Source organism: Malania oleifera, chromosome 7 (assembly GCF_029873635.1).
Source record: "Malania oleifera isolate guangnan ecotype guangnan chromosome 7, ASM2987363v1, whole genome shotgun sequence".
In the NCBI taxonomy this organism is placed as follows: Eukaryota; Viridiplantae; Streptophyta; class Magnoliopsida; order Santalales; family Ximeniaceae; genus Malania; species Malania oleifera.
Genome location: NC_080423.1, coordinates 48,268,581 through 48,291,607, shown reverse-complemented (window position 1 = coordinate 48,291,607; position 23,027 = coordinate 48,268,581). Strand labels below are relative to the sequence as shown.

Here is a 23,027-nt window from a genome sequence, read left to right as displayed (position 1 = left end):
CACTTTTCAAAAAAATCTTTAGCCTCCTCTTCCCTCGAAAGGTTCACTCCTTCCTTTTCTGTCTAAGTCTTCCAAATCTCCTATAATTGTAGACTTTTTTATCCTAATATCTCATAACATCTCCCTATTCCATACTTTCAATTTATCTTTCAACCTCTTCAACTTCTTCATAAATCTAAACTCCTCCCAACCCTTTCCATGTCCTCACTCCACAAATCCCTAACCAAGGATTGAAAAGAGCCATGGTCCAACCCCATATTCTCGAACCTAAATAGGATGGGGGCCCAAGGAGCTTTCCTAGTTTCCAATAATAAAGGAAAATAATCAAACGTGGGTATAGATAACATTACTTGAGAAATATTAGGAAACACGTCCTCCCAATCATTAGAAAACAAGAACCTATCAATTCTACTAGCCACCTCTCTAGCCCCACCCATTGACCACGTAAAATTGGCATTACCCAAGGGAAGATGCTTCAACCCACACTCCCTAATAACCAAATCAAACTTCTGCATAGAAGCATTAACCCTACCATCTGCGTCTTTTCCTAAGGGAACCTAACTACATTAAAATCCCCACCCATAATCCACCTCGACAAGCAAAAACTAAAAATAAAATAAAGCTCATCCCAAAAAGAATCTCTAAGAGCAGGCCTAGAAGAACCATACACAGTGGAAATCCACCATTTGACCCCTATCTCTAATTTTGAGGACCGAAAAAGAGAAAATACCCACTAAACTATCCACTCTAGTAATAGACCAAGTATCTCATAACACTAAATATCGCCCACCGCACCCTAAGAGGATACAAAAACCCAATCATAACACCATCCTTCTCAAATCCCTCTAACAACCTCCCCATCTACTAACTCAATCTTAGTCTCCTAAATTAAAATATCAAAGGAGTTTCTTAGTAAAACCTCCCTAATCAAACACCTTTTCCTAGCATCACCAAAACCCCTAACATTACAAATAAGAATCTTCATAATCTAACACGCTAACCCTCTTTCCCTGTCTGATGAGAATCAACAAGCACCATTAAAGGATCCATTGCAAGTTCAAGATGGGCCAATCACAAGGTCAAGAGCTAAGAAGATCAAGGAAGCAATGTAAGGATTGGTGCAATAGCTAAGAAGATCAAGGAAGCAATGTAAGGATTGGTGCAATACATTAAAATGAGGGACGACATAGCCTAGTGTTTAGTGTAGACTTTTTATTTCAATAAGTATAGGCATGTGGGCCTATTTTATGTTTATTAGTTATAGGTGTTTAGGGTTATGTTATTTGAATTTGAATTAAATTTAAATTTAAATTTAAATTTAAATTTAAATTTGAATTTGAATTTGAATTTAATTGGAGGGGTTTATAAATAGACTTGTAGCCACATTCTACAAAAGAAAGACATTGAATAAAAATGTGAGGTTTTGTTTCTTCTATTGGTTCTTCAAAGAACTTGTGAACTTATCAAGGATTTCTTTCTTGTGGCGTTCAAATTTTATACTTTTGGTTCATGATTTAATTATAATCATTGGGTTAAGGTTTGTTACTTTATACCTTTGGTTCATGATTTAATTATAATCATTGGGTCAGAGTTTGTTACTTTATACCTACGGTTCACGTTTCATTTATAAACGTTGGGTCGGGGTTTTCTATCAAAATCCTGATTTTTAGCTTTCTTGGGCAAGCATTCCAACATTGTTTGCTGGGTCTCAATGCGTGTCGATCGAGGTTTGCATCATTTGGTATCAGAGCTTAGGTTATAAAATCAGGTTTACTATCCTTTTATCTTTTGTTATAAAAAAATAATAATAATAAGAAAAGTGGAAAATAGAAAGAAGAAAAAAAATAGAGAGAAAGAAAGAAAAAAAAAAAAATGTGATACCAAAGCAACAGATACATTCACCGTACTTATCAAAGTTTTTTTTTTTTTTTTGTCATCTTCCTTTAATTCATTGTTTCTATAATATTTCCTTGCCATCGTTATTGGTTTCATACTACATGGATTCGAGGACGAATCCTTTTGAAGAGAGGGGGAATGATGAGAATCGACAAGCACCATTAAAGGATCCATTGCAAGTTCCAGATGGGCCAATCACAAGGTCAAGAGCTAAGAAGATCAAGGAAGCAATGTAAGGATTGGTGCAATCCATTACAACGGGGGACGACATAGCCTAGTGTTTAGTGTAGACTTTTTATTTCAATAAGTATAGGCATGTGGGCCTATTTTATGTTTATTAGTTATAGGTGTTTAGGGTTATGTTATTTGAATTTGAATTAAATTTAAATTTAAATTTAAATTTGAATTTGATTTTTGATTTTGAATTTGAATTTAAATTTAATTGGAGGGGTTTATAAATAGACTTGTAGCCACATTCTACAAAAGAAAGACATTGAATAAAAATGTGAGGTTTTGTTTCTTCTATTAGTTCTTCAAAGAACTTGTGAACTTATCAAGGATTTCTTTCTTGAGGCGTTCAAATTTTATACTTTTGGTTCGTGATTTAATTATAATCATTGGGTCAAGGTTTGTTACTTTGTACCTTTGGTTCATGATTTAATTATAATCATTGGGTCAGGGTTTGTTACTTTATACCTACGGTAACGTTGGGTTGGGGTTTTCTATCAAAATCCTTATTTTTAGCTTTCTTGGGCAAGCATTCCAACATTGTTTGCTGGGTCTCAATGCGTGTCGATTGAGGTTTGCATCACTGTCCCTTTCCTTCACAATTAATGCAAGAAAAGAGAATTTTTAATTCTTTTTCCAACCTCTTTTTTCTCCTCAAGTTTTTGGACTCAACCCCAACTTAACCTCAACAAATACAAGATTCACTAGCTTTAAACCCATATCATATAAGAGCTCATTTGGGTCTCTACAGTCCCTCTCACTAGCCCCTCGGACAGCACCAAAGTCACCAAGACTAGTTAAATGTTTGAACCAGAAAAAAGAAAATTCATTTTGGCTAAAAACACAAACTAAGACAAAGTACGATAAAAGTACAAATAATGTAAATCATTTTGAGGACAAAAAATATATTTTCTTCTAAAAATAAGTCAAAGAATTCCTAAAAAAAAAAACTAAATTCAAGAAAAATTAGATAAATTTACATTTAAAATTTTATTTTAAATAGGTTAACATTTAAACCGAGGTTATCACCTAAAAAATTCATTTAGCTAAAAAATAAACTAAGTATTATGGTATTATAAATACTAAATAAAAAGCATATCTCGAAATAAAATAAATAAATTCTTCTTATTTTTTTAAAATTATTATGAAGGGTCAATCACTAAGATAACAATACAACTTTTGAAGTGGAAAATAAATTATAGAGTTAGAAGTACCCCCAAATAACTAATTTGAAATTTTTAAAATATATATTAATTGATTATTAAGTAAAATAATAATAATTATAAATATTTTAGGTAGCAAATCACATTTAGAAATCGCAATAAATTTGTCAATATTTTTATGGAAGAAATTATAAATCAATTATTTTGTTGAAATAAAAATAATAAATATGTTACGTAACTATTTTATCTATAATGATAAATAAATATTAAAATTAATATTGTGCATAATGTTAATTAGAGCATTCCAATCATATAAAATCCCATTATTTTGATGAAAACATTACATGCTTTTCAAGACATATATAATGAAAATAACAAAGAACATAAAAATTTGCAAAATGTTTAATAAGAAAATATGCACTGGCATGCATGAAACTATAAGAGATCTTGTCCCACTCTCATAAAAACTTCTCTAGAAACCATGCACTATCAACACATACACATACACAAACACAAATCCTTCAATATTTTTTCTCCCTAAACAATTCAAACATATAAAAAAATTTCTTATCAGTTTCGATCTCAGACCCATACAGAAATGATCACAAGAATGGTTTGAGATCTCTTAGCATACTCTTTTACCAGGGTCTGCACACAAAGGCTTATGGTTCCAAAAGAGAGATGAAAATTTCACTCCTTTTTAAATATATTTGAGAGTATGGATGTAGAGGTACTGTAAAGTTTTCCAATGAAAGAATCATATGTTTATTATTTTTATTTTTATTGGCAAAGGATGTGTATGTCATTACAAGAAGAAAAGAAAGGAACCTTGAAAATGCAAATGCTTAAGCTAACCAACAGACATCAAGAATTCCGCCTCAGCCTCATGTAAGCTTAGACCAAAATTTGCAAAAGCCAAGACACTAGGATTAAAATAACCTGCCTTCCTATAAATCATGAAATGAGAGTGTTACACCATCAAAAGCTCTCCGGTTCGTTCCTTCCAAATATGCCCAAAAACAGCATGCAAGAAGAATGTCCTAGACTCCAAGCCATTTCCTTGCCTTTTCTACCAAATAATTGCCAAGCAAGGAGAAGTTTTTCTCTTACCAAATTAGAGGAAACCCATCCTATTACCTCTTAAGGCAAAAGCCATACAACTTCCAGAATCTTCTAGTTGAAGGACAATAAAAAAGAAACATGACTGACTAAATCTTCCTTTCCAGAGAAAAAAAGAAAAAACACCCACTAAGATTCACCGCAAGTTCAACCATTTCCAAATTGCAGCATGGTCAAGATTCCTCTCAAGACTCACATCATAAAAGGCCTAAACTGAGAAGCAACCATTTGTAGCCAATTTCCCTCTTGCTTCTCATTTCAAGATTAGACATAATAAAGGTGTAGGCATGTAGAACTAAAGAGTGGTTATAGCAATGAGTCTAATGACGAAGTAAAAGATGCTGCTATCAATCATTCTTCACAGTATGTAAAAAAAATAAAAATAAAAATAAAAATAAAATAAAATTTAAAAAATTTTAAAAAAAATAAAAAAGGAAGGGAAAATAAAAACCATGGCGCTAAAACAGCTTGAAATGACACATACCAGCTGGTGCATGCTCCATTTTGATATAAAAAAGTTTTGTTCCCACCCTTCGACAAATGACATTCCATTCAAGAATGTAGACGTAACATATCCAGGTGCACCTGTTGATGCACAATAATTGTAAAATCACATCTTTATAGGCATAAATTTCCAGATCAAGGTTCTGAATTTTAGCTTTGTGTTGAAATTTGCTTATAGATTAGTACATATAAATACAAGCTAAAAACCAGAACATCAATTCGAAGTGTTAAAAAGCGTCCAAATAGTTAAAAACAACGCTAAATACCAACTAAAAAGGTATACAAAGTGTCAAAATTTTAACTACTATTTTAACTAGATATTCATGATACAGGAATGGTTTCATTTAGGTACTAACTTCTAAGTACATCCGATCAGTTCAATTGTGGTACTAATATTAATTATTAAATGATACTTTACCTTACAATCAAACCTATAGTCCATACAGCTATAAAAGTACTTTTATGTGCAAAATTTTTTTGGGGAAATATTTTTTTATGAATATGAAGTTATAAACTACTCAGTAATCACCTATTACAAAAATAATCATATTCAACAAACTGTAGCCATTAAACAACTTACAATTAAGGGGGGGAAAAAAAAAAACCTCCCATGCTGTCTCAATATGGGATTACTTCCTTTCAAATTTCGAACAAATCATAACTTTCTTTTTTCTATACATGCTATTGAATCAATACATCAGGGCACTCAAATTCATAGTTTCTGGCAGATAGTATTTGAATCTACAACTGCTTCAAAATTACAAAAATATTTTTTCATGAATATGAAGTTATAAACTACTCAGTAATCACCTATTACAATGATAATCATATTTAACAAACTGTAGCCATCAAACAACTCACAATTAAAAAAAAACTCCCATGATGCCTTAATATTGGAAAACTTCCTTTCAAATTTCAAGCAAATCATAACTTTCTTATTTCTATACATGCTATTGAATTTATACATCAAAGCACTCAAATTCATGGTCTCTGGAAGATAGTATTTTTATCCACAAGCTGATTCAAAATTACATAAAATCACTTACCCTGGAATGGCGCAGCAATTGCTATCCAATTCTTCACAAACTTCTCAAAAACCTGCAGAGCAAAGATAGTAAATAACATTTATGTTGAATTTTGCTTCTTTTTTTCCCTTTTGGTTATGAAGGAGGCCATAGGTTGGGATAGGGGTTGACTCGAACCAAAGACAATGAAGTACTACCAAGGCTTGGGTAGGGTCTAGTCTACCATGACTGGGCCAACCCCTTCCATAAATATTTATGTTGATTTCATGCAGCAAATCCTACTCTTGAGATAGAAAATAAAATAGAAAAGTTATTTTAAAAAAATAAATAACTCAAAAAGGAATGTGCATTTTTACATCACTATGCAGGCTCATGAAACATTTCACCAGAAGACCCCCCATAGAATGACTTATTATGCTCATCTTTTTCCCTCCCGAAGCATTATATACGGACTCCAGTTTTGCAGCAAAACGCTTCATTGTTTCCTGAAACCTAAAACATACACAAGAGTAAGCTTCTTGAAGCCAACCTCAGATAACAACATCCCAAAAAACAGGCAAGAAAAAAAACAACAGCAATTCTAAGACATCAGGCTGCTCTCCAAAGTCCACGAGGAAATCCAAAACTAATTCGCTGTCTATATACCTTCTTTCTTAAACAATTAACAATTTAACATACACAAGGGTATACCATTTGACACCACAAATTATGTGTCTGGAAGCCCACACTGAGCCAATGTTACACAATTGATGGTATCCCATCTCCCATCCCATACCCCTTCCCACCCCTCCCATGACTCAAATCTAAGACCTCCAACACAACTTGCCCATTGGGATCTCCCCTCAGAAACACCATAATTAATCTGAATTTGATTTGAGTTTTAGAAAACATGGTTTACCACCCTCTAACACACCCAAAAAAAGTCTAGTTTACCATACATTAGAAACATACCCTAAATGAGGATGGTGTGGCTTTCCATTTTAAAGGAAAAAAAATGAGAAAAAGTAACAACATTCTCTAAGATGTGAATTCTGGAGCTTGATAAGCCAGAACATTAAAAAATCAATGAGTTCCAAGTCATTGTACTGGCAAATTTTAGGCTTCCATAGATCCTCATTCATTGGGGGAAAGATTAAATAAGAGAGAGAGCAATTGCATTGAACTCAAAATGAAGTTCCGAATATACCTGTTACTCTGCCGAAAATCATAACCAAAACCAAAGAGTGTTTTTCCCTCTTGAAAACCCCATTTGCTCATTTCAACTATCATATCATGGAAATAATAAACACATTCGCATCCAATGACCTGCATGATGAACAAATTGATTAACAGTCACCAGGTCATATCTTTGACTGTTCTATCAATACTTAGGCATTGTTTGTTTCATGAAAAAAGACATTGAAAATATTTTCTACATTTTCTGGTGTTTGGATCTTCAAGAAAACATTGAACTAAAAAAGTATCTTCCTCCATGATAAAAAAAAAGAACCCTGACAAACATGTTTTCCACTATTAAAACAAATAAAGAGAAAAATTTCCAACATCTCATCCAAGCATTGGAACATTGACCATATTCCAAGTCAAATATTTTCCCCTGGTAGAGAGCTTTCATTTTTCAGTGAAACAAATGAAGCCTCAGATGTGTCTTGTGTGGGTGTGTGTGTGTATTGAAACATTTCAAAATTGCAGAACACATCTCCACCTGAATATTCTGAATGGCTCCGAAGCTAAGTGTATACAATAAAATTTATGATGAATATTTCAGAAGATACTGTTATGAAATATGTAGAATTGCATAAATGAATTTATATAGCCAACCCAACATAGTGAGAGTCTTGGTTGTTTGCTGTGCTTAAACAGTTTAACACTTTCAGGCATTGCCTTTTTTTATAGCAGAAGAAGATTTCACTAATAGGAAGAGAATTTACATGAGGAAGAACGAGACATCTCCTGAAAAAGGTCTGGAGCAATCCAGCAAAAAAAAAAAACAACTAATAAATACCAAAAAAATAAAAATAAAAGGTGAGAATCCTAATTCTAGATGAACCAGGGTCCTCCGTGAGAAGATCACCCTTCCCAGACTCATCCCCCCAAGCACCATTAGAAGGAATAACCGACTTAACCACAGGAGAAATATTGGACCCCAGGCTGGGATCAGAAGACAAAAGCCCCTCATTATTTAAAGCTAATAAATGATCAGAATAACGAATGATAAAATTTATAACTGCTTGAGCATTCTTAGGATCTAGCTGAAGACAATCAACTCTCCAATTTTTGTGGGGTCATAAATGAACTTTTACTGTTAAGGATCTCCTCCCCTTATCTCCACCATTTTCAGCAAAAAGCTGATTTAACCCCTCCTCTTCTGCAGCTTTGAGATCTGCTTCTGCAGCTTTGAGATCTGCTCTTATCTGATCGACCAACAACTCCTTTTCAGACTCATTCATGCTGCACATCTCTTCTTCTGAGTCATAATACAACTCTTCTTCATTCTCCTCCCTTGGAACTGATAATAAAGGAGAAAACTGGTTATTGATTTCCGTTTGCTCCCTGCTGACCATGGGGATCACTGCTCTGCTGCATATGGTCTCTGGACTTTCACCTTCCCCAGAAACTTCTGTACTTTGCCCTCCCGACAAACCTGCACAATCTACTCTATCCCCTCCCACTTCTTCTACAAGTCTAGGTACCAGCATCTCTCAGAGTAGACTCTTCCCGCCATCCCCTGTTAGTTCAGGAATTTTGTTTTTGATAACCAACATTGACTTTGATCTCTTATTCCCATGTGTACTGGGTCTTCAAGTATCAGGCAAAACATTATCAAATCCTTTCTTCCCCCAAAAGGACCTGCCACTAAAATTAGAAGCTTCCCCTGTGACCTGATCAATTTCTCATGGTGATGGGGTACCTATCGGGACACACCACCACCCCCCAAAAAAAAAAAAAAAAAACTCCCTTTGGCTGCGAATGATTGCTCCCGAAGGACCTCCCACTAAAATTAGAAGCTTCCCCTGCGACCTGACCAATTTCTCATGGTGATGGAGTACCTATCTGGACACACCCACCCCCCCCCCCCCCCCCCAAAAAAAAAAAATCCCTTTGGCTGCAAATGATTGTCATTTCTGAATCAGACCTTGTCACTAAAACTCCTCTGATAGGGGAGAAAAGTCTCTGGAGCACACTCTTGCTCTTCTCCTCTGACCTGACATTCGAAAAGCCAGTCTGAGCATCTCCAACTGCCTCTTTAGGACTCGTCCATGTGTGACGAGAATTCCAACAGAGCAGTAAGTAAGGCCCTCCAACCATTTTTATGATCACCCTCAGGTATATGAACATCAAGGATGCTGTCCTTCTCCATGCAAACAAACCTGCCTATGCCATTTTCAAAAATCTTCAAACTCACCTTGTTTCCTTCCTTTGTGAAGTTGGTGCAATGGCAACTAGCAGCAGCAGTCCCTTCGTTGGCCTCACAGAGACCAAAATCTTTAGGACCCACACAGGTTCCTCCTTGTACTTTCCTTGATTGACTATTTTGGGTTATTGCATAGGTTCCCAATCTTAGAGTGAGGTTTGAACCTTGAGTAACTTGGCTGGATTGTCCATGGCTTTTTTATATATTTGCATATATGCAGCACCCTTGCACACAAGAAAAGCATGCTAATTACCAAGAAAAACCAACTTGGCGGAAGATTTGTAGTCGATACTGGAAGTGATGACAAAAAGTGGTTCAAATTGGGAAGGATGCCCTGTGGGATTTTCCTCCCAGTGTCACATGATTGGCACACTCCAAGATGAAAAACTCTATCAAATTCTTATCGTTAAACATATCATTAAATATTATAATTTTCATAAACAAATCTTCACCTGAAAAGTGCTAATTCTTTAGCAGCAACCAGGGCATAAATTGTAATTGATGAATTGGAGATGCAGGACTAGGAATTGTGTAAGTACCATGGGCAAACATGCTTATCTCAACGAAGCAAACAAAATAGGACACAAAATTGCAAGAATTTGCATTGATCTTTCTACTGAGGAAAACGTTCCCAAATTTTTCAAATTCGTACAGAGGAATATACCGGAATTTTTCAACTTGGCTTTAAGTGATGGGGTGGCTATATTCAATTACTATGAGACCTAAAATGCATGAAATCGTATAGCATTCCACTAGTCCCAAGATTGTCGACCTTATTTTAACTTCCTAAAGACCAAAGATATCAAAAAAACTTTTAATAACTTCCAATAAAATCAAACTAAAATTCCTAAATCCTACAAGATGAAACAAAAAGAGTGTTAATAAAGCTAACAATCTTAAGCCCAATACCGGTGAGTTATTGTCCTCTTTGGCCCACTGGCCTCACTGATTTGTCCAATAAAAGGCGTCTCACATAGTTGGAACTCAAACCATCCTTTTAAACGGGTAACCCGTTTATAAAAAAAAAAAAATTATTTAAATTTTTTTAAAGTGGGGCAGTTTGAACAGACAGAGAGGGTTGTCGGCATAAGGTGCAGCGGTCTCAGTGGCTTGCCGTGCAGCTCAGAGAGGGAAAGAGGAGAGGATGATGGCAGTGGCATGCTGAGCAGCACGGGGATGCCAACAGCCATGGCCGCCCATGTGATGGTTATGCCATGGCTTAGGGGGCTTGGCTTCTATAGTATTAGGTGCATGTAGAACTGTAGAAGAGAGTGTGGGGGGGAGGAGAAGAACATTAGATATTTTAAGAAATAAATAAAGAAATAACTCTTCCCTTTTAAAAAAAAAATAGAAAAAAAATTTAAATAAAAAAAAAAAAAAAAAAGCAAGAGGGAGTCATTTTGCTGGGTGTGAGCAATGAAGTCTTTAAAAATTTCACTGGTTTAGGGTGCTCACTGCTCACCTTGTTCTCCAGCATCTTCTCCGCCACCTGAGGCAACGCCCTCTGCTTCTCCTCCCTCAACCCTAGCTTCCTCTGCGTCACCGTCGACGACTAAATCACCACCGTCTCCTTCCTATTCTTCCCCTCCTCCCCCTCAAATCCCTCAACGCCATCAACTCGAAGTCCGCCGTTGCCTGTGATTGCCTCCAAATCTCTGCCTTCGCCGCAGTCATCTAAGTAGGGTTTTATGTGTAAGGCAGTAAGGTTAATGTGTTTATATAGCAGGCAAACAAACAAGTCACCTAGCGGGTGACCCGACCCAAACCCGAGTTGGCCCGTTTATAAACGAGTCGGCTTGTATAAAACTCAAACCCGTTTTAAACGGGCAAGTCATGGGTCACAGGCCCCCCGCCAGGTTTCGACCCATTTTGCCACCCCTACCGAGGAATCACCCTTGCACACTTCCTTATACTCTCTAATGGAAGGAATATGTTGGTCCAACAAAGGAAGTAGGCAATGAGCTTATAGACCTCTCTTTTATTAAGATTCTTGAAAAAATGTAAATCCCATGGAGAAGAACCCCCCTCATATAAAAGAGCTGATGGGAATGTTATGTGACAATGAAAGTTTAAATAGACAAGGTATCTTCAACACGAACATAGACTTACCACCCACACATCCTCCCACAATCTAACCTTTTTTACAATTACCCGCTTTGAACCAAATGTAAGGAAAAAAGTCAAAGAACTGACTAGCTACCTCAAACACGAATTTCTAGGTACATAGATCACAAATGATACTGCTGCCTCTCGTATCCCACTCATTCCATTGGATCATGTACTCGCTCTTTATCACCTTGTACCATAGGGAATCAACTTCCAGACAAAACCTCCAAACCAACTTTCCTATAAGGAAGATGTTTTCAAAAACCACATTCTTGATGCACATACCCCATTCAGATTTCAGTCTACTAACCACCTTCTAGCTAACTAGATGCATGCTCTCTCCTACCCCCTCCCTTGAACCTAACCCAAGGTAATCACGCATCAATGTCCCTAAAAATTTGGATACTTTTGGGGGAATTTAAACAGGGAGAGTTCATAAATTGGGATGTTGGCGAGGGAAGCACTAATGGGTGTGGCACAGTTTCCAAGGAAAAAAAATATAACCTCTTCCATCACTCTAATCTCCTGCCCACCTTATCTTACACGTTGTCCCAAAAGGCTTCAAAATTTGAGTTACCCCCAAAAAGGAGGCCGAGAGAGGAGAGGGGCTTTTCAAAGGAAGCACAACCCACTAAAAATTTGAAATTCTAAAGGACACTATCCCCCATATTGATGCCAACAATTCCACTTATGGACAACTAAATTTTTAAACTCAAAACTAGCTCAAACTTTTTTAGCAACAAAATTACTATTCGAAATTTTGCTATATCATCCTCAAGAAAGAGCTTACGACATCAGCAAACTTTAGGTGTGAGAACTCCAGTTCCTACCTCCCCACATGGAGACCTCTACTCACCCCCATCTACTTAGCATGAAAACACATCCTACTTAGGATGTCTAAAACAAGGATGAACAGGAAAGGAGAGAGTGGATCCCCTTGTCTAAGACCCAACAAGGATGAACAGAAAAGGAGAGAGTGGATCCCCTTGTCTAAGACCCCTAGAGGAAAGGAGAGAGTGGATGCCCTTGTCTAAACCACCCTCTAGGTTGACCATTGAGATGATTGACAAATGGGTTGAGCTTTGGCATCCCTTGATCCACTTTCTCCAAGCCTTTCTTACTCAACACCTTATCTAAGAAGCCCTAATTGACCATATCATAGTCTTTATTGAAGTCCAATTTAAAGAGAAGCCCCTCCCTACCCCTCCTCCTCTACCACCTCATTAGCCACTCGCACAGCATTTAAAATTTGTCTATCGTGGATAAATGCAAACTATGTCATAGTGATAGTATCCCCTAAGACTAGTCCAAGTCTATTTGCAAGGACTTTGGAGAAGAATATATATAAACCTGTAACAAGGTTGATCAATGAAGTCCTGATTTTCCGAGCCACACCTCCCCCATTTTATAGTGAATTGGATTAATAGGACAAATCTATTTGTCACTAAGAGGTGCCTTGCACCCACCCAAATAGGAGATTATAGGGATAGGGTTTATTGTCATGTACTCCCAATGGATCAGTCCATGTCCTCTTAGGGTGTCCATGCCATGACGAGACGGGAAGGGAAAACATTTTATGTGTTTAGGCATAAAGATAAGAAAATCATCTTGACCCCTACCAAGTCCACTTCTAAGGATCCCAAGTTTAGGAATAACAAGCCCCTCAAGTCCCAAATATGGTACTCATACAAAGTCAGCAGCACCCGTCTCCCTCCATTTCTCCGCCACAAGAGTAGTGGAGTCTCTTTTGGATGATGAGTTCGTAAGGTCTCCTTAGAGTGGTCTTCAATAGTACTTGGTTATGTGGAAAGGTTATCCCGATTCAGATGCTATATGGCTTACAAAGGATGTTGTCCATAAGAGCGCTCCTCAGTTGTTAGATTCATATTTACAGACACACTCTAGAGCAAAGTTCTTTCCAGGCATGGGAGTAGACAGAGGACCACTTACATCTTTTAGGCCACCCACCCATTTAGCACACTTACTTTAGGCTAAGGAAATTGAGTTTGTATGTGACTTTTCTTCGTATCACACTATGTGTTTTAGTCACTAGTGGCCAGTGGGTGTAAATACTGGGGGCTTATATTTCATTTGAACAGCTATCAGATTAGATATCAGATTTCCAGACTATTTTCCCAGTCTCTCTCTCATAAAGATTCTCCTTCTTCTTCCTTCATCCTCCACCTTCTTCTTCCTTCCTGCTCCTCCTCCTCCTTTCTTCTCCTTCTGTTCTTCCCTGTTCTCTCTATTTTACTTTTTGTCTCTCTCTCTGTCCTTCACTCCCTTCCTGTTCTCTGTTCTGTCCTTGTTTTCTGTCAGATAATTTTTACTCTCGTCCTTGCCCCTGCTTCTCTTCTTCTTTCTACATCTCTCACTCTCTCTCTCTCTCTCTCTCTCTCTCTCACTTTCTGTTACTTGTCTTACATCAGATGGCCTTAAACTTGAAAGTGGGGAAATCAAAAGTTGGAAAGTCAAATTGTCATGAAAAAATTTTCAATGTTGTTCTTGAAAGAGATTTGATTTTTTATTCTATGGGAATTCTAATTATTGAATTCAAAAGAAAGTGTTTCCCATTAGAAAGAAAGATTATAGATGTAACAACATTGTGTTCTAAGGAGGCCATAAGTTGATCACTCTAGTAAAATTTGGTACTCAGTGGGCCTGCCTGCAAAAAAGACAAAGGCACCAGGTGCTCCTTTTTTCGACCTGTCCATATCAAGACCACACGTGGACCGCACATTGGCTAGACCCTTGTGCACCGCACTTCCCCCTTTTCCTCAAAAAAAGAAAAATTATTGCTAAACGCAGAAAGAGAGAGAGAGATCCATTTATTAGTCGAAGTGCCCAAACTTACCCTTCAATCCTCAGTAGTTATTCATTAGGTACCCCATAAAACTCATTAAAATACTCTAACCCTGCATTTTATGGCGGATTTAGATTTGTGTGGATTTAGACAAAGTAGTACTTCCTAATCCATATCAATCCAAACCCAAGCTCCAAAATCTATGCTCCCAAACACTACCCTAAGAACTATAATAAATCAGTATTTGGCCTCTCAAGCATATTAGCATTTTAGATTCTTAAGTAGGGCCTAGAGATGCTATGCCATATCAGGATCCATGACATCAATGCTAATCCTTCTGAAAAGTGGAGAATATTGACGTACCTACAGTAACTGATCCCACAGGAAAGAAGACAATATGAACCATGAACTCCTTTTTTTTGCACCTTGGACTTGGCCCAAAGGCACACACCTCAAGGTACTGATTCTGCCGGAAAGAGGAAAATATGCACCAGGCAAGCCTTTTAGCACTTGGAACCTGCCCCAAAGATGCAGCGCAGGTTTCCTCACCGAAGGCTAACTTAGGCACAAACCTCAGCAAATGAGTGCTCCTTAAAGCTTAAAAATACATAGGCTCCTGCATGCGGTTTAAAGCTGCTCCTGTCAAGACCACCCTCAAACCCCCAGACTGGCAGGAGATTTGAACATCATGCTTCTCCATTTTCTGAAAAAGTTTAAAATTGTTGCTTATCTCCCAGACAGAGAGATAGAGAGAGTTCAACTTAACCAAATTGTATTAATCCAAGGTGCCCAAACATACTCTTCTCTATTTCAATTTTAGTAAGTTACACACTGGGTACCACAAAAACTCTGTATAGTTCACTGAGAAAACTATAATACAGAAATATTTGCCATCACAAGCAGAAAAGCATTTTAGATATACTAAGTCTGGATTGTACTAAGAAGAGATTGGAAATGATATGTACCATATCAGGGTCCAAGACATCAATTGCATACAGTCCATGTCTGTCTTCAGGGACAATAATGTTCGTCTTGGGATCTAGAGACACAGTTTGACCTGTTGCACATAAGTTAAAAATTCGTACATGTCAGTTTCCTTATCAAAATAATTTTTTGGTTGCTGTGGGGTGAAGGGAGACAAGGGAAGTAGAGTGAAAATTCAACACTTAAAACACAGGACAATAGATCAAAATAAGCAATGAATGTCACAGGAGGGGAGGAGAGACAGAGGACAGAAGAATTCAATACCCAAACAACATGACTGAGGGTCTGTTTAGTGCAGTGCAGTAATAGCGGCCTAAACACTGTTTACAAGAAAATAGAGTTCTCCAAAAGTTGACAAGTCCAACCTTTTAGAAAATGCCCTTTTCAACCAAATAAAAATCATTCTAACATAGCATTTAGAAAAATCAGAACACAATTTCAAGTGGTGTTATAGTCTAAATGCATGTTTGCAACAGTAAAATGCAATACCAAACAAGCGCTAAAACAAAGATTAAAATAAATAAAGCTCACAGTCTAAACATCAAACACCACAAATGAACAACCATTACCTCATAGAGCATTATAATTTATTTTCAATTACAAAGCCTCCATTCGGTTCTAAAAAACCACGAGCTTATATGCCACCTCATGGCAGATATGAAAACAATCACAGGAGGAGAAACCCATCAACCACTCAAGCCTATAAAAAGAACACGGCTTATGAGAATACTAACTAAAACTTTGACCAGGTTCCCAAATTCCAGTTAAAATGTGGGAAATAGTTGAAACAATGTTCAAATTAAGACACATGGTCCTGCATTAAAACAATATAGTGGTAGGTCGCTGACTTTGAACTAAAATGAGAAAAAAAAAAGGCGTCCCCAGGCCACAAAGCTCCCCACTCTGCAAGGGTAGGGGGAGGGCCGTCACAGTATATGCAGCCTTACCCCTGCTTCTATGCAGAGAGGTTGTTTCCTTTGGACTCAAACCTACCAATCACAAAGGAGTAACCTTTCGTCAGGTTTCAAAATGAACTAAATTTCATCTCTTATCTTAAAAATAAAAATAAAATAAAATAACAGAAGAAGAAAAAAAAATAACTAAAATTGATGAATTGACAATCATTTTCCACTTTGACAACATCACCCAAAATTAAGGCTTTTCTTGATCGCAATCATAATCTAACGAATCGAAAAGTCATGGAGGATCACTAATGGAGAATTTTTAGCACCTCTATTGTGCTTCGGTGGTGTATTTTTCTGTTATGCTAGGGTTTATTCATAATTATGTGTCTTAATTAACTGCAGGGTATAATACAATTGATAATTGTATCATGAGACTAGTGTCCACCTCTTTCTACGTTGTTGGGTGCTGAGACAGCTTTAGACTGTCTTTCTATATTTTTGGTGAAGAGTAGCCAGTATCACAAAATGTGGATGATTTCTTGTCAGTGAGATGTCGTGAATTTAGGAAAAGTAAAAAAGAGATCGCTTTTGGACTTTTGAACAGTGGATGCCGCTCTTTGATTTTTGTGGCTCAAACATTTTCAATACTCAAGCATCTTTCCACTTGATTGAAAAAGCCTATGACAAAGTTAGTTTGAATTTCTTTTAAATGATTTTTGCAAGGGGTGTGAGGCACGTGGCTGGCCGTGACTCCATCTAACATCTGATGGAGGCACTAGGCCCAGGCAAGAATTTGTTTAGCAAAACCATCATTTGAAAGAAAGTTAGAAGCCAATTAAGAGAGAATATTTGTCAAAACACCATATATATACACATATTTCACAAAGAAACCGAAAAAAAAGTTTACTTTCATTGACAAGCTACTTACATTGGGCTATACTTTACATATAAAATTTTTCAAATTTCCTAGACTAAGAATATATCTACAAACAAAATACACATTTAATGTCTCTAGTACCTTCCTGCCAACCAATAGTAGATGTCAAAATGGCAATCTCTTGAAAAACTAAATAAGTGAGGATCTCCTTTAGCTCAAACCTAAAATTATCAAGGAGTAGGATGAGGTGGTGCGCAACCATGAGCTCACTAGACATTCTTAATTCCCCCTTATTCAACTAAGGATTTCAAAAGTTTAAGATATGATTTACATATGCATGCATAATCATATGGTGCATGAACACACAACTCTATGCAATATGCATGAACACACTCTTTAGTCTTAACAATCTTTACCTAAAATTACCATTGGAAACATTGAAATAGCATGCATTTCAGCATTTTTTCAACATAACAATGTTGTCCCAACCAAGTGCAATTTTTATCTCAAACCAAAGCCAATTTCCAGCTTCGACAACCACTACTTGACGCAGAAATACCCTCCAGAGGTTTAGGGCCTTTCACCCAAGGGAGACACAATCCCTAATTATTCAAACCCCACAATATCACAAGCACAAAAGCACACGGTGCCAGCTATTTCACATAATAGAAATTCAATATATGCACACACAAGCTATGCCATAACAAGTAAAACCACCATCCTTACGAGATGAATATCTCTCACATGAAAATTTCCCAACTAAACAAAATATGCAGCTAACCAAGGAGAACATAAATACAGTCATATCAAGTAATTCGAAAAAGCAAGCTTACATCTTCTTTATTAGAATTCGACTCCATGCAAGTTTCTACCCCTATTTCCCTTGAACATCCTAAACCCCTAGACGAATAGATGAAAATTAAGAACACCTACCTTGATTTTCAGATTCTCCAAATTATTTAAGTTTCCTTTGAATTCTCTATATTTGCTCCTTCCTCTCTCTCTCTCTCTCTCTCTCTAGAATAAGGGCTTACAGCAGTTGGTCAGGGTATTTTGCTATAGCTGGTATGCTTATTGCTCGAAACAGACTAGAACAGCAGCCACTGCAGTGTTGCCAGCTGTGTGCCAAGTGTCTGCTGCTGGTCTGTGGTGCCTGCCAGGTGTTTGCTGCTGTCTGAGGTGCTTCCAGGTGGCTTTTGCTAGTCTGTAGTGCTGCCAGGTGTCACCCCTGGTTTCAGCACACCTCTAATTTCATTTGTCCCCCTTGACCCTACACTTGTATTATTTATGTTTTGGCATGGACATTGTAGTTTCCTTTCATCTAAACTGCTCCTAACACTAACAGATTGAATGGGATTTTCATTACTTAATTCATGAGCAACTTGGCCAGCATGAACTTGTTCAATATGAAAACAAAGCAGAATCATTCAAATTTATCAAAGTAATTTAAATACTCTGTGCTGTGGCCTAAAGGGTATGGTTATCACAGAGAGATATGTTGCCATTGGATGAGGGGTTGCATGTCTAAAGTGTTCTTTTCGCTTATAGTCAATGGCAGACCTAGATCTTGGTTTAGTGCTTCGAGGGGAATTAGACAAGGTGACCACCCACTCTCCCCTTTTTGGTCTGATTTAGTGGCTGATGTTTTGAGTAGGATGGTTGCTAGGGCTGTGGACTGGGGTTTGGTGAAAGTTATGGGAGTGGGGACGGATGGGATCGGATGGGACGGGAGTTTCTCACATTTGATTTGTTGATGACACCATTTTCCTTTTAGATGACCACAGTCCTTTTTATGAATAATTTGGGTTTTCTCCATATTTTTGAGAGGGTTTCTATGCCAAAGATTAACATGGATAATAGTGATCTTGCTGCTGTTAACATCTATGAGCAAGCTAGGGAGTTGTCTTTTGTCGTGGGGTGCAATATATTGGATTGGGCCTTGTCCTACCTAAGGGTCCCATTGGGGGAATCCCTTTACCAGTTAATTTCTGGGATCCGGCTGTGGAGAGGGTGTCCAAGCATCTAGATGGTTGGAAGGGAGCTCTTTCTTCTCTTTGGGGTACAATGGTTCTTATCCAGGCTTGCCTTGCTGGTATCCCATTTTATTATCTACCTATTTTTAAGATTCCTCTAAGGATTGCTAGCAAGATTGAGAAAATCATTGGAGACTTTAAATGGTCCAAGGTCAGAGGTTATAGGCACCATTTGGTGAACTGGGATGTTGTGCGTAGGTCAAAATTGTGATTTGGGTCTTGGAAATTGATTTCTAAAAACACTGCTCTCCTAGCAAAATAGTTCTAGACGTTCCCCTAAATGATTCTTCCCTTTGGCATAGAGTCATTAAAATTAAGTTTGGGCTGAATGAGAACGGTTGGGATACCAATTAGACCCATGTTGAGTGTGTGCAATCCCCAAAAACCCTACTATTCTGAGCCTATTACATATACATTATAGCTGATTTTTTGTAAATTGAGTGGGGGCTATAGCCCACTCTCAAACAAGTGTGGATCTGCCATTGATATTTCATAATCCATTGTATAATCACATAAATACCTGAACATTTAATCAGAAGATATGTTGCATGAACCAAAGACTAAAGACAACCTACTCTCACATGTAAATTTTAATCCCATTTTTTAATTTTCTTCTTTTATTGATGGAAGGGTGTGGTTGTACGCCGCAAATATGATTCCTGTCCTGTAAAAGAAAAAACTTTCGAAATATAATTTCTACTCTTCGAAGTAAAGGATAGTCTGTTTACCTTATAATCTTAATTTTGGGTTTCATTTTTGATTATTTTATAGCAAATATAGTGAATGTAATTAAGGAATTCTATTTTCCAGTTTTAAAAGCTGGAATATATTTAAAAAAACAAAACTAGGTCACCAACAGCTACTTGGGTCCGTAAGTCCCGTCTTTACAACCTCAAATTTCTTTTTTTTTTAAAAGTTAAAAAAAACCGTACCATTAAACATCAATGGAACTCCACACAACTAACTCGACTCAAAATTTTCACCTGTTTAAATTATTTAGGTAATGTTTGGAAGCATGGATTTTGAGACCAAAATTTAGATTTATGTGGATTCCAAAGTAACTCAATACAATTTGATATTATACTTTATCCAAATTCACACAATGCTAAACTTAAAATATCAATTTCATGCTCCAAAACACAGGGTAAAGAAAATAAAACATAGCCATCAAAATTTCCACTTTCTTACATTCAACATTCTTCAATTTTCTCAGAAACCAAACAAAGAATAAGCATAAAGAGAAATTTTTTATTTTAAAAAAAAAAAAACGCAAGAAATGCTATAAACAAATTATAAAAAAAAAATGACAATAATTTACCGGTGGAAGGGTTGAACCGTGACCAAAGCTTGGTCCTAAACTTATAGTCCGCACCAAGAATCCGAACCCAGACCCTCTCGCTTTTGCCGTTTTCGTCGACGGCTTTGAGAGTCGAACCGGCGATGCCCGGCACCAAAAGAACTGGGTCAAGATCCGGGTCCACGTAGGGCTGGGGCTTCTTCGTGATCATACTCAGCCATAACTCCACAGACCGCGCTATATCCTCCACTAACATCGTCTTTTCCACAACCTAGCCCTGATTCCTCAACACAAACTGTAACTCAAAATTTTTGTGTTCTCTTCCTTGATTTTGAAACTGTAATTTTTAAAATTAGGGAGGATTGCTGCCTTGCAGGTAATAAATTGTCAGATGAATCGAAAATGGAGAAAACTAGGGCTGAATTATGGTTTAGATGGGGAGCGTTTAAGATTTGCTTAGTCGGAGTCGTGAAGGAACAGCAAAAGTAGTTTTCCTCCGAGGACATATGAACATATGTCGAATAGTTTATTGAATTGCCAAATTTTAATCAGCACGTTGTTGCGACTTTTGAGCGTGTAGGTTTATATATTTAGATGATATTTAGAGTAAAAGTTCAGATTTGACGAAAGACCCTAACTTGAGATTTTAAAATTTTGAGACCTTAAATTTTAAGAATACCTTTCCCAAAATTTATCAAAATAATACAAATTTCTCCTTATATTTTATCAAAATATAAATTTTTCAGTATAAGTATATATATTTTTTAACAAATCTTAAAACAAGTCATGACTTTTTTAAATCTCAAAGAGGTATTTGACATTTTTGAAATCTCAAAAAGATCGATTTTTTTGTTGAACCTAAGATAAGTGTCTTTTACCCTAATCTTCAATATATTATTTTTTAAAAAATACTAAATAAATTAATCAATGTAATTAAACTTTTAAATTAAAAACTAAATATTTAAATTTTATTTAAATTCATATTTCCTTTTCAACTATAAAACTCAATGCACTTCATGGATTTTGAGTTTTTTTCATAAATAATATCATTTTATTTAAAATTATTTAAAAAAATTTTTATGACAACTTTTTTTTCTCAAATGCGTACCAAAACTCCTAGAATTAGGGGTGAGCATTCAATCCGAATGGCTAACTCGGTTAACTAACCCAATTACTTGAAAATTTTCAGTTAAAGAATCTTACTAATCCAACTAAACTAAAATTTCATATTAATGGAACCTTAAATCAACTGAATCAAATTTTGATTAAATAGGTTAATTGACTTTAATTAGGGATGGCAAAATGGGTCAAAACCCAACAAGTGGCTCATGACTTGTCCGTCTAAAATAGGTTAGGATTTCATACAAGTCGACTCATTTATAAACAGGTCAACTCAGAACCGACTCATTTATAAACATATCAACCTCGGTTCGAGTCAAGTCACCCGTTTATTTGTCTGATTGCTATATAAACACATTTTACACAAAACTCTAATTCTTAAATCCTATCCTGCTGGCTACGAGCTGCGGCTACCTATGCACTATTTCTCTTCCACATTTCCACTCCTCCACTACACTATCGCGCGCCCTTGCCTATCTGCCCAACACGCCGAGTCACCAACGCCATCTTCCAACGCCCTTGCCTAGTTGCCTGTCTGCCTAGGTGAAGCTCACCATCTCCCTCGACGCTTGGACGGTGGTTGTTCTAGCCGAAGCTCGCCATCTCCCTCGACGCTCGAATGGTGGTCGTTTCAGAGAAGCTTGCCATCTCCCTTGCCTAGTTGCTCGTCTGCCCAACACACTGCACGAATAGGTGCTTTTTAAAAAAAAATATGTACATTTTTAAAAAATATATATTATTAATTAAAGATATGTATTATTTTTTTATTTTATGTTATTTTTATTTATATATTAATATATAAAATAGAGTATTTTTTTATAAAAAAAATGTCATTTTATATGAAATGTTTTAAAATTTTTTAAATAAATAAATTATATTTTTTAAACGGGTTACGGGTAACCCGTTTATTAAACGGGCAAGTCATGGTTTACATGATAGTGACCCGTTTATAAACAAGTCAACCCGAACCCGAACCCATTTACGACCTGCCCAACCCCGCCCCGTGAACCTGTTTTGCCACCTCGAACTATACTTGAATTAATCTTTTAATATATATAATTATATATCATATTTAAATGTAAAATATATGTAAAATATATATAAAATTTTAACATGTGTAATATACAATTATTAATTATTAATATATTCTATTTGTTTAATTCAGTTAACCAAATACATTAAATCCTTGAAAATTGAAAATCAAAAGTCAATGAAAATAAAAATCAAATCAAATTTTTAATGAATTGAAATGACCAAATTTACTTTATTAATTCAATTTTGGTCGAATTATGCTCACTCGTACCTATAATGGTTCTATTTTAATAAAATTGTACAATGATCAAATAAGTTTTGCAAAACTTCCTTGATGGTCCTATAAGCTTTGGATGGGTTTCTTTTGTCTTTTTCCTCCCCTAATCTACAAACATGAGCCATAGGTGCCATAGGCGATGATTGAGAGCTTCCCCCTCCCTTGGCAAAGTTGTAGCCTTGTCACCTATGTGTATTTCCATTAAAGGCATCACTAGTACTATTAATATTAGTGACCATTGAGCTTC

At 36.5% G+C, this 23,027-nt stretch overlaps 1 protein-coding gene across 1 annotated transcript in view; it reads right to left on the bottom strand.

The window, feature by feature from the left end:
- LOC131159998 (lecithin-cholesterol acyltransferase-like 4) overlaps positions 1-20,980 on the bottom strand; it is a 41,694-nt gene extending 20,714 nt beyond the window's left edge. Inside the window, exons 1-6 of the mRNA XM_058115268.1 lie at positions 20,374-20,980; positions 15,222-15,313; positions 7,122-7,240; positions 6,292-6,427; positions 5,957-6,008; positions 4,891-4,991 (exon numbers count right to left, since the gene is read on the bottom strand). Coding sequence (XP_057971251.1) covers positions 4,891-4,991; positions 5,957-6,008; positions 6,292-6,427; positions 7,122-7,240; positions 15,222-15,313; positions 20,374-20,608 — 735 coding nt within the window. The 5' untranslated portion in view covers positions 20,609-20,980. The remainder of the gene's footprint in view (positions 1-4,890; positions 4,992-5,956; positions 6,009-6,291; positions 6,428-7,121; positions 7,241-15,221; positions 15,314-20,373) is intronic.
- Between the last annotated feature and the right edge of the window lie 2,047 nt (positions 20,981-23,027).